We start from the raw sequence: 11,551 nt of genomic DNA, 5'->3' as shown, positions 1-11,551 counted from the left end.
CGTCACAGACGCCATCAGAGAACGCTGAGATGATGGCCTCGTCCGTCACCTTGGGGATCTTCAGGCGGACGCTGTTGAAGCGCTGGATGTATTTTTGTAGGGTTTCCTCAGACTGCTGCTTGATGCGGCGCAAGTCACCCGCGTCCGGGGGGCGGTCACGAGTGCCCTAGAAGTTGGCGATGAAGCAACTGCGCATCTCGTACAAGGAGGATATCGAGCCGAGAGGCAGGTTCAGGAGCCACGATCGGGCTCCGTCCTTGAGCGCCATGGGGAACCAATTCTCCATGACTTTTTCATCACCTTTGGCCACCTCGATGCTCAGCTCATAGAGCTGCAAGAACTCTGCAGGGTTGGGGGTGCCATCATAGTGAGGAGGCAGGTCTGGCTTGAACTTGCCCGACCAAGCGACGCTACACAGCTCGGAGGTGAAGGCGCGACAGCCTGCTGTGGTCACCGGGGCCCCTTGCCGACGTGGAGCTTGATCTTCATGGTGCCCGCGCGCTGCTGCCATAGGCAGCGCGCAGCCTTGTCACGCCGGTCCAGGGAGCACGGGGGCGCCTTCTCGAGGCCGAGGGATTTCTTGAGAGCTTCCTTCTTCACGCGCGGGCGCCGGACGCGGTGGGTCACGTCCAGGGGCCGCGTGCCTTGGTGCCAGTGCGCCGTCTTGGGGCTGAGGTGGTGGAGGCGTTCCATGGGCCACGTCGCCCGTGCTTGGCGGAGGGCGAGGCAACAAGAGGGATGGCGCAGGAAAGCCCCCTGCAGCGCTGACGAGCTCGGTGATGCAAGCGAGCCACTCCTCGTAGAGGTCGTCGACATGGCAGTAACGCAGGAGCTCGTGCGCCGTAAGCAGCGCAGCCTGCACGTCCGTGGGAGCGCGACGAGCATGGGACAATGAACCGGCTGGGGTCAGAGTCGGAGTGGCGGTGCGGCCGTCCCGCCGCATCGAGGGGTGCAGCGAGGATGCTTGCTGCTCGTTCCCCGCCGGGCCGGTGGCGGCGTTGGCGGCAGGCGACGTAGAGTGACGAGGAGGCCCACCGACAGGAGCCGTCTGGGCAACGCGTGCGGCGAGAGCGGCCTGACGCTCAGCGCGGGCTCGGCGGGCGTGGGACATGGTTGCGATGAAGCGATGGGACGCAGATCAGTGAAAGGAAGGCTTCGGTGCACCCCTCTTTGGCGCGCCAAATGTTGGATTTCGGGTTCCGGCAAAACCCTTGAGGTCCGATCACTGGGGTGCGCACGAAGATTTCCCCCTACCGAATCTCGCTCTCAGCCTCGCCGCAATCTCTAAGCTAAGCTCGATGAACTCACGACACAAGAGACGCAAGATTTATACTGGTTCGGGCCACCATTGTGGTGTAATACCCTACTCCAGTGTGGTGTGGTGGATTACCTCTTGGGCTGATGATGAACAATACAAGGGGAAGAACAACCTCCAAAGGCGAGGTGTTCTTGCGCTTGGTGGGTGGTTCTGCTCTAGGTCCGATCTCTGATCTCCCTCACCTTGGTGGTGGCTAGCCCTATATAGAGGCCTTGGTCCTCTCCCCAAATATTGAGCGGGAAGGGAGCCAACAACGGCCAATTTGAAGGGGAATAGCTAGTTCCTGACTAAAGGTGGTCTTCGCCTGCCAAAGGCTCTGGTGGTGACGCCGTCTTGGGCTCCAAAGTGACCTCCGTCATGCCATCCTGCTGGTCTTGGTCTTGTTGCACCGATATGGAAACCTATGCCTGATGCCTCGGTACTCCGCGCCTGCGCTTGCCCCCTTAGCACCAAAGGGGAAACAAGGACACTGTGCGCGCTGGCGCCCACCTGGCTTTGGTCGTCATGGCTTGCGTCACGGGAAACCTCATGAGGTACCCCTTGCCATGATCTCTCCGCCCCCTCGCGAGCCTGCCTAGTGAGGCCGCTCCTGAGGAGGCCTTGTGTCGACCACCCCACGAGGCTTGGCCCCTCGTGAGGGTCTTGAGTGTTGGTTGACGAAGATGGGCCGTACTAGGCCCCTGGTGGAGCCACGTAGTGGGCCGCAGGCAGGCAAGTATGTGGACCCCCGTTCCCAAAACGCCGACACCATCTATTACCTTTTGGACAATGGTGTCTCCTAGATTGGTTAGGTGTCACTTCGCAGCCTCCGTCAAGATTGCGGAGTTGAACCAAGGAGTTTGTAAGGGCAAGGAGATCGCCTACTCCATGAAGATCTACCCTAGTGAGGCAAGTCCTTCGTGGGCGATGGCCATGGTGGGATAGACAAGGTTGCTTCTTCATGGACCCTTTGTGGGTGGAGCCCTCCGTGGACTCGCGCAACCGTTACCCTTCGTGGGTTGAAGTCTCCATCAACATGGATGTATGATAGCACCACCTATCGGAACCACGCCAAAAATCTCCATGTCTACATTGCATTTGCTCCCTCCAAACTCCTCCCCTTTACCTTCATATGCAATGATTTACATTCCACTGCTATACTCTTAGAATTGCATGTGTAGGTTGTTTGCTTGACTAGTGCTAAGTTGCTAAAATCTGCCAAGACTTAAAATTGGGAAAAAGGCTAGATTTTTATTTGGTCAAGTAGTCTAATCACCCCCCTCTAGACATACTTTTGATCCTACACATGTGCATTCTGAGGCACTAGATGTGGGTCCACACTAGAAGGGGGGAAATGATCTTCATCAGCAGGCGCAACCCCCTGCATTTCTTCCAGCAACACCTCAACTGAACTAGTAAGAGAGCCTTGACAAGAATCTTGCCCTTTAAAGCATCTTCCTCTCCCAATTGATGATTCTACCAAATTTAGCTATTGAAGTGGCTATATCTTCAGTATTACAGTGATCAAATGGAACACCTACTATGAGCAACCAACAGACCCTGTTAAACTTCACTCTCCTCTAGTTTCTACCTTCATTGTGTTTGGAAAATGTAATAAAAACATCACCAAAAGCATGAGGACTATCCCTAACCATCATGTCTCTGTCTCTGATGTGCCTAAACTGAACATATGCCTCCTCAAACGGGAAAGGCTGAATCTCCCGAAAACCTACTTGTGCATCTGAATCATTGTGCAGAAAATCTTCCAAAACTTCACGAACGTTGGGGAAATGTACCTCGTCTGGGAGCGGCTGGATGGTGGCGATGGCCCAATCCTCATGGCGACGCGGTCGAGGTGGCAGTACTACCCTGGTTACCCCTATTCTTCCTTCAATATGCTGAATTTGAAACCCATGCGGAACAAATGGCTGCGGGTCAATGGGAATATTGGCCATTGTCGCCTCTTCTGTGGTTTGGTGCTCGGAATCTGTCAGAATGGCGGAGAGCTCGACTAAGCGAGCACAGAAGAGGAAGTATGAGTGAAATGTGAGGAATCTTTCTGTGGTCTCGGTTGGAAGTTTTGGAAATACCACGAGACCAACTCCCTAAATGAGGCAACATATCTCGTCTCCTGGGCCGACCCAATACGCATGAACCAGTCCTCGACATCTCCCTCCGCCCACGCATCGGCCGGTGGGCTACTGAATGTTGCAACTGGGATGAAAAGCCAAAGCCCAGTAAGCTTGGGCTTGGGACAGAAGCGAGCCAAGTGGCCTACTTCGCCACATGCAAAGCATGCACGTTCAAAATAACGTGCGCTATTATATGATTCTGAAAAGTGCTCCTCCCCTCACTTACCGACACATTAACTGTATTATTAATATCCCCGTTAATTTGCTGACCCAAACCATGTCCTGCATCAACTGCACGCGATAACCGCTGAAAAACTGACCTATTTTCCCTCACCGGAGAGCTACTCCGGCGATCGCCGGAATTAGGAACAATGGCCTTACCCTTACGGCCAACAACAGTCCATTCTGCATCCGATTCCTTGTAAAAAAGTGTTTCCTCACGACACCAATTTGGCCCCCCATTCCCCCAAAGACTAAAGACCATCTCAAATTCCTTTTCAACCACTTTGTCAGCATTGTAAATATGAAAACCCACTGATTTAGAAGCAACCAAAAACTTGAACGAACGATCCTTAAGAGAAGAAACTCTAAAACCTTGTGGATATCCCCCAAAAGTGGCTTGAAGAGCAACACTTACCGTGTGTGTATCCAACTTTAATGTGGCATGACAGAATGAGACCACCATAGTGAATTCTTTCTGACAAAAACCCGGAGAGAAGACCACTGGATGTCCAAACATGCTTCTCATGTTTGCTTGAAACTTCTTGCCATGCTCAAAATTGAGTGAAAAAGGTGGTGAGGTGGTGAGGTGGTAACCAGGGCCAAGGTGGCCGCCGGCAAGGTGATAGAGTGGCCTCTGGGGCCGGAGTGGCCACCGGTCGTGTGAGAGGGTGGCCGCCGGGGCCGGAGTGGACACCGGCGTGACTATCCCCTAGGAGAGCCTAGGAGTGGAGAGGAGAGGAGACTTCCACCGTGGCCACATGTTGCCTTCTTGATTTCATTTATCCTTCTCCAACTTCTAGCTGCATTAGTGCTTCAGTTTTTCATATCTTTTCTAGTAGTTTGTCATAAACACGGGCATGGGCAGCCCGGCCCGACGACCCGGCCCGAAAAACCCGGGCCGGGCCGGGCCGGGCTTGACATTCGGGCCGGGCTTGGGCTTTGTTTTGCAGCCCGAAAGATAGTTCGGGCCGGGCTCGGGCTTCAATTTTTCCGTATTTCGCGCCGGGCTTTCGGGCTTCGGGGCGGGCTTGCACGTGCGCGTACTAAAAAACAGCATTCTGGCCGGGTTTTCGGGCTTCGGGCTTGATTTCGGGCCGGGCTCGGGCTTGAAAATATGGAGTATTTCGGGCTTCGGGCCGGGCTCGGGCTTGAGAAATGAAGGTTGGGCTTTTACAGGCCCGGCCCGAAACCCGGCCCGGCCCGACGTTTGCCCAGGTTTTTGTCATAGCCTGTTAGCTATTTATGCAACACCATGTATTCTCGATGTTTCTTTTTTCCTTTGGTTTCAACTTTGTTCAATATAATCCTTTACACAACTTCATGTATATTCTTGTTGTTTCCTTTTCCTTTGGTTTCAACTTTGTTCGATGTAATCCTAGACGGTTGAAGACTTTGTTTCGGGCTTTGTGTGAGACTTTGTTCTAAAAAAAAGATGGCCTCTACAAATGGAGGTATTATTCTGCTACACCTAAATTCCGCATAAGTTGAAATTGTGTTCATTTGAATTAGACAAGATCTTAACGGTTGCATAATCTCAGTAATTTAATCTAACAATTCATCCCAAATTTCTTCAGAAAAAAAGAAAGGAAATGGGAATATGTTTTGTCATGCTATAGGGGACGTCCTCCAATTTTTGAATGTTCGGTTTCGAAAAAAAGAAACTGGATGTTCGGTCTTGCTTTACTCGTTATCCCCATCATGATGTCGATCCCATGAGCTCCTGTTCACCAACCGGCGGATGACACCATGAGACATGAGTAGCTGCTGCTTATTTGTGAGGATATGACTCTAGCTGCGTTGCGTTCGTGGCATTTCCAGATCCCTCTTTTCACCTTTAGCTGCTGCAGTCATGCATAATGAGATGGCTGGAGATGGTGCTGTAGAATAGTCTTGTGCATCTTCCGACCTGAAGAAGATTGACTCCTGTTATCCTCTTCGTCTCCATGTCGACAGCAACCGCCCACACTTCACTGTCCGAGAGATGGTGCTTGGCCAAGAAGCAGACGACCTTGCTTTCGTGCAAGCTCAACATGGGCATATCCACGAAGAGGTGACCAAAACTCGGCTCGTCGTCCACCTCCAAGGCGTCAGGCTGCAGCAGCCCGTCAATGCCGACGCCGTCAGCCACCGAGAGTTCAGAATCATAGAGCACGCAGTCCTTCTGCCAGGCATCCAGTTGGCACCAAGGGCTCGTGACCGTGGTGGTAGTGGTCCAGGTGGAAACGGACCAACCCGGGGAGGAGGAGGGACAGACCACCTCGACGAACCTGATGCGGATTGTGTCGCCCGACACGTCGAATGCGACGTCACGAGGTTGCGGCCAGTAGTTGGGGCCCGGCCGGGGAGATCTGCAGATGGCAGCCGGAGATAGTGAAGCTCAGGGTGTTCGCCGCCGTCAAGGACGTTGTTGCAGAAGAGGATGCCGTCCCACACGTCGACGAACGCCATGGCGCCGCCGCCGCCAATCACGATCGCCTTGTCCGGCGTGTAGTAGCCAAAGTCGGCGGCCTCGTCTGCCTGTGACGATAAGACGGGCTTCTTAACGGTCCAGGATCGCGTCTCGGAGCTGAAGACGAAGAGCTCGAACTCTCCATTCTCCGGCAAGGCCAGTGCAGCGACGTGGTAGCCTCCGCCGCCGCCATGAGACAGGAGGCCGACCGCACAGATTTCGTTGACCAAGCGCGTGCCGTTCGGTTGCGGGATTAGATAGAGCGACGGAGCGGCACAGGCGCCGCCGCCGGGCTGGTAGATGTAGTATTCTGGGAACGGCCATAGCTTCATGCGTACGGCGATGGTGAGGAGGACAAGGCCGCCGTCGGCGGAGAGGACGAGAGGCTCCCCGGTGAAGTAGGTGCCGGTGGCCCAGGCGAGCACGTAGGAGACGCGGGGCGGGCGGGCGACGAACAAGGTGGTCTGGATGGCCATGGCGCGGTGCCTGTCGTCCGGGTCGGTGGTGTGGTACCTGGCAGTGGTGGCGTTTGTGCCCTCGCCAAAGAAGGGCTTGCTGTCAAGAAGGCAGCTCCTGGGGGGATCAGCGGCGGCGCCAGCGTCGACGTCGGGCGGAGCCAGCGAACCCAGCGAAATCCCCGCCTGAGGAGCATGATACGCATCCATCGTAGTACCTGGCTTCGTCTGTACTGGACTGGATTGGATTGGAATTTCTCTCGCATGGATCTTGACGATCGCCAGCCAGATCGGTTGGGGTTTTTAACCGTACATGCATGCATGTGGCTTGGCTAGCGCACATATAATAACGAAAGGAATGTATGGAAAAACGGACATTCCTTTTCTTCGTGATGAACAATCAGACCAGGTTCGAACCGTACCGACGTTTTTTTAAGTATTTCCGTGTCAGACCTTTTTTAGGTATTTGAAAAAGAGTTTTTTTTTTTCTAGAAATCACAGATTAATAATTTAGGGTGTTGCAAATGTCACAGTTTTACAAACCGTTGTATTCAGGCTCATCCTTGCCCAGCATCTTTCACACAAACCGTTGTATTCACAAGACTGTATTTTCTTTAGTATTTGATGAGAAAGAGCTCTTCACCTGTTTTTGTTATATAAGTGTGGGGGTTTAAAAACTGAAGTATTCATTGCCTAAGATTGAAATGCCAAGGCTGCATTTGGCAGCTAAGTATTTCTAGAATTTTTGAAGAATTTACCGTGTTTTTTTAAGGAATCATAGTCTATCTAGGGCACATCTAGACGTGCCCTAATTATTGCAGATCTAAATGACTCGATCAAGCATAAAAAAGAAAAGAAAAAGGAAAAAAAAGAAGAAAATACCCTCACGAATCTCCGTGTAAGATCAACGATATAAGATTTAGATGTGCAATACTTATGGCACATCTAGACGTGCTTTAGCAAAACTGTAGTTTTAAACTTTTATGCTTTAGCTATCAATAAATACCACATCCTTTTTTTACATCAAAAAATACCACATCCTAATAAAACGTGGTATCTCCAATACTGTAGTGTTTTCACATTATCTTAAAAAGAGGTATTGACCTCTTTTTTATAAACCAAACTAGTTTTGGCAGACTGAACTATTCATTGTCGAAACTGAATATTGAGGTTCTACATTACCACAGTTTTAAATATAGATTGCACCCAAACTAATCGCGATGTTTTAGATGCTAAGGTTTGAAAAGGCTTTGTCTAAATTAAGCATAATTTTCCACCACGCACGCCCGGGCTGCATTCATTTATTTTAACAGATCTGCTAATTCAATTAGTAAATATATCAATCAAGTTATATGATGATGTGCATCTCTTATTTCATCATCTGGAAGCCATTTTGGTCACTACAACAGATAGAAATATTGTAGGCTGAAGTACCAGTTGTTTGGTATTATTAGCAAGTTGCGGGGGCTTTCGGTAAAACTGTTTTCACAAGATCGGGAATAGAGATTTGGAGTTTTTCTGTTCTTGAGAGAGTTTCTAGAGTAGGGAGAGAAGTGAGGCCTTTTGATCTAAAAATACATCCAAATTTGAGTGTTAAAATTGAAGATTTGGAGCCTCTGCCTTGTACTTGATTCATCGCTATAGTGGAGGGTTACTAGCCGTCCCTTTGATTTGGTGTTTCTTTTGTCATATCGGTTGCTTTTCAAGTGCTTGCTTGCTATTCGGTTCTGTTGCTCAAGTATAGTTTGATTGGGTTGATATTGGAGGCATGATATACATGATTTTTTTGATGCATTGACACTTATGTTAGGGTATTGATGTTGTTGTCAGCTGCTCTCTGGTGTATATTGTTATGGTGAACATTATATAGCTTGGTGTTTGTGGATTTTATTATATGGTTCAGATTTCTGCATGCACACAAGGTATTTGTGAAATGCATTAGAAGAACTAGCTCGCTATTTCGGTCGCTTCCGCCACCCCTCTACGCTCACAAATTATAACCATACACGAAGATTCAATATCTCAAAAAAACAAACAGAAAATTCAAAAATAAAATCCACAAGAACAACCACGTAAAATTGATGCCGTTAATTGTGGTTTAACTATTTCTCAATCAATTGAGAATGAGCAAATCCGCGAAAATTACTAAGTATTCCCTCCGTTCCAAAATAGATGATCCAACTGTGCACTAACTTTGTAGTAAAGTTAGTATAAAGTTGAGTCATCTATTTTGAAACGGAAGGAGTAACTTTGGGCTACATGTAAGGGTCGCTTTGAGATACACCAAGCAATGATTACTTGGATTTGGTAGCATTACCCTCCAAAAAAAACTTGGATTTGGTAGCACTTGGCACACTCCCGCAACTGTGCAAGGTGTTAGTAGTAGTTCACGAACCAATCAACACAAAGAAGTATTTACAGAAACCAATGAATATTGAATCAAGGAGACGCGCACGCTTCTCCGGCCGGGCGGGGAACTCCGGCGGCTCGGTCGTCAGAAGCAGCTCGGCGGCGTGACCTCCCCGGACGCGGACCCGCCGGCGTTCCGGCACTTGGCCTGCGCCGGCCGCTTGTGCCGGTACGTCAGCCTGATGTTCTTGAGCCTGATCCCGCTGCAGGGGTTGGTGTCGCTGCAGTCGAACTTGACCGCCACGGGCGTCCTCGACGTGCCCTCGATGTCCTCGTACGACACGTCGCTGATCTGCACCCCCGAGCTCTGCATGCACCGACAACAACAGGGTTCGTGATACAGTCGTAGTCAATGGCTTCGCCAACTTTGAGATGAAGATGCTCCGGAATGGTGGCATCTCTTACGTACGTACCTTGCCCGGGCATTCGACTTTGCGGCTGCGGGGGCAGTAGTTCTGGTCGACGACGATGGGGTTCGCCACGCGCTGCATCGTGACCTGCGAGAAGGAGACGCCCGTGACGGAGCCTGGGTTGGGCATCCCCCACGTCTTGATTCGCAGGCCGTTCGTCGTGCCCGTCAGCACCGCCCTCTCCACGGTCACGTTCCTCACCCCCTGCTCGCCGGCCTGCCCTCCCATGCTCCCGATGCTGCCATCATCCATCCAACGCAAGCACAAAACCAATGCTATCAAATGAAATCACAAGCAAACACAATAATAATGGCTGATGAACTGGCAACTGAAGGTGGCACCTGATGCCGTGGCCCGGGCCGCACTTGATGTCCCTGATGAGCACGTCGGAGGAGCCGGGCCCCAGGGAGACGCAGTCATCGCCGGTGCTGATCGTGGTGTTGAGGATGCTCACGTGGCGGGAGAGCTGGGCGTGGATGCCGTCGGTGTTGGGGCTGTTGGCCGGAGCGACCATCCTGACGCCCTGGACCGTCACGCCGGTGGAGTCGAAGATGACCATGTGGACGTTCTTGCTGTCGAGCAGCGTCAGCTGCTTCACACTCACGCCCTTGGACTGACTAATGTCCAGCGTCTGCAAGTGCACGTACGTACGGCGTCCGTCACAAGGAAACCGAACGCAATCGCATTGCAAAGAGAAAACCAAGAAAAGGTCATGTCATCACTCACCGTAGGGCCCTGCCCGGTGCACCTGCCGTCCTTCTTGCACGCCCAGTACTCCTGCCCCTGCCCGTCCAACGTCCCGCCGCGGATCGCCAGGCCGTCGGCGTGGTGGAACATGATCCACGCCCTGCTGTCCACGGTCGGCGGCGCGAAAACGGTGCCATTGACGTCGATGGCGACAACCACGCCGGCGCTCCGGCATGGGCCCTTGAAGTAGGCCCGGCTGAGCAGGAACCTGCCCGCCGGCACGCGCAGCACCGGCCGGGAGCCGGAGCTCCCCGTGTCGTTGCACGCCGCGCCCCACGCGGCCAAAAACGCCCCAGCCGAGTCCGCCCCGCCGTCGGGCCTCGCGCCGTAGTCGACGACATTGTACTCCGCCTCCACCGCCGTCAACGCCACCAATGCCGTCAAGGCAACCAGTAGCGACAGCTTATGGCCGCTCATCCTCTGGTTCTTTTGTTTCGGCGATTGGACGATATCTGTGTGAGTTTATGATGATGATGATTACGATCGGGTGGGTAATTGTGGTATTGCAACCCTGCGTTCATGGCATTAATATGCAGCTGCGGATTGAGATTGACGGAGGTACGTTGCTAATCGTGGAGTTGAGTGTTTAATTACGTCACGGCAAAACACCATCAAAAAAGGTGTGCGTCGCGTGTCCTGCAACACAACGATAAACGCGAGGATAAACGAGCTGTCAGTTTGCTGCTTTGACTCTTGGACGATCAATCAATAGGCTAATAATAGTAATCGCTAGAAAAACAATTAATAAGAATTAAACAAGAAGCAAACCGTCATCCGCCTGCTTCGAGGATTGGTCGTGTCTCGGCGTCCTCCCACTCGCTTGCAGCCCGTTCCACGGCGCGACCGCTGGTCTAGGTAGGTCTGGCTGCAGGAACAACCTCTTCTTAAGTGCTCATCCGCACAGGGGCGGATCTAGATAGAAAATGACTCCGTGTTCTAGCATATGATCACTCATATTTTTGATGAGGTGTCATATACTATATTTTACATGAAACTTACAAAGAAAACATCTTTCATCCGGTGTCCTGTGCACCCGGTAGCTCAATTTGGATACGCTCCTGCATCCGCAAGCTTATTCATCTCATACCTGTTCACACACGAACCCATCACCGTGTACCTCCAACACCGACGGTGATGCACCGCAGGTCACGTCGAAGGAGACCAGTCCGGAAGCGCGGTACACAAGCAATCCAGCGGGCACTTTTGAGCACCCGAAACCCCACGCGCCCGGGAGGGACCCAGTCTAGACGCGGGGCGGCTATGGGCTGCCCTAGGTCGGTTCGCCCGCCCCTAGAGCCTCGAGGATCGCTGCTCTTCAATACGAAGAATGAGAGAGAAAGAACAAGAGAGAGATATAAAACTAGGGTAAAAAGTACTAGATGAGTTTTGCGATTGTGTGTTGGTATTCAATCGGCCGTCACCCCTTTGGT

General features: G+C 51.9%; 1 protein-coding gene across 1 annotated transcript; it reads right to left on the bottom strand.

The window, feature by feature from the left end:
* Window positions 1–8,649: 8,649 nt before the first annotated feature.
* LOC123094530 (polygalacturonase) lies at window positions 8,650–10,633 on the bottom strand. Its single transcript, XM_044516514.1, has 4 exons — window positions 10,101–10,633; window positions 9,716–10,005; window positions 9,378–9,612; window positions 8,650–9,271 (listed from the first exon to the last, which is right to left on the bottom strand). Exons 1-4 carry the CDS (start codon window positions 10,536–10,538, stop codon window positions 9,050–9,052), a joined length of 1,185 nt encoding a protein of 394 aa, XP_044372449.1. The 5' UTR covers window positions 10,539–10,633; the 3' UTR covers window positions 8,650–9,049.
* Between the last annotated feature and the right edge of the window lie 918 nt (window positions 10,634–11,551).

Source organism: Triticum aestivum, chromosome 4B, assembly GCF_018294505.1.
Source record: "Triticum aestivum cultivar Chinese Spring chromosome 4B, IWGSC CS RefSeq v2.1, whole genome shotgun sequence".
In the NCBI taxonomy this organism is placed as follows: Eukaryota; Viridiplantae; Streptophyta; class Magnoliopsida; order Poales; family Poaceae; genus Triticum; species Triticum aestivum.
This window is presented reverse-complemented; position numbering and strand designations above follow the sequence as displayed.

Bases quoted from the DNA above. Each gene is read 5' to 3' on its own strand.
- LOC123094530 (XM_044516514.1), bottom strand. From the start codon at position 10,538: ATGAGCGGCCATAAGCTGTCGCTACTGGTTGCCTTGACGGCATTGGTG. The intron at 10,006-10,100 runs GTGAGTGATGAC...GTGCACTTGCAG, and splicing joins GCACCGGGCAGGGCCCTACG to ACGCTGGACATTAGTCAGTC. The intron at 9,272-9,377 runs GTACGTACGTAA...CGGTGCATGCAG, and splicing joins AAGTCGAATGCCCGGGCAAG to AGCTCGGGGGTGCAGATCAG.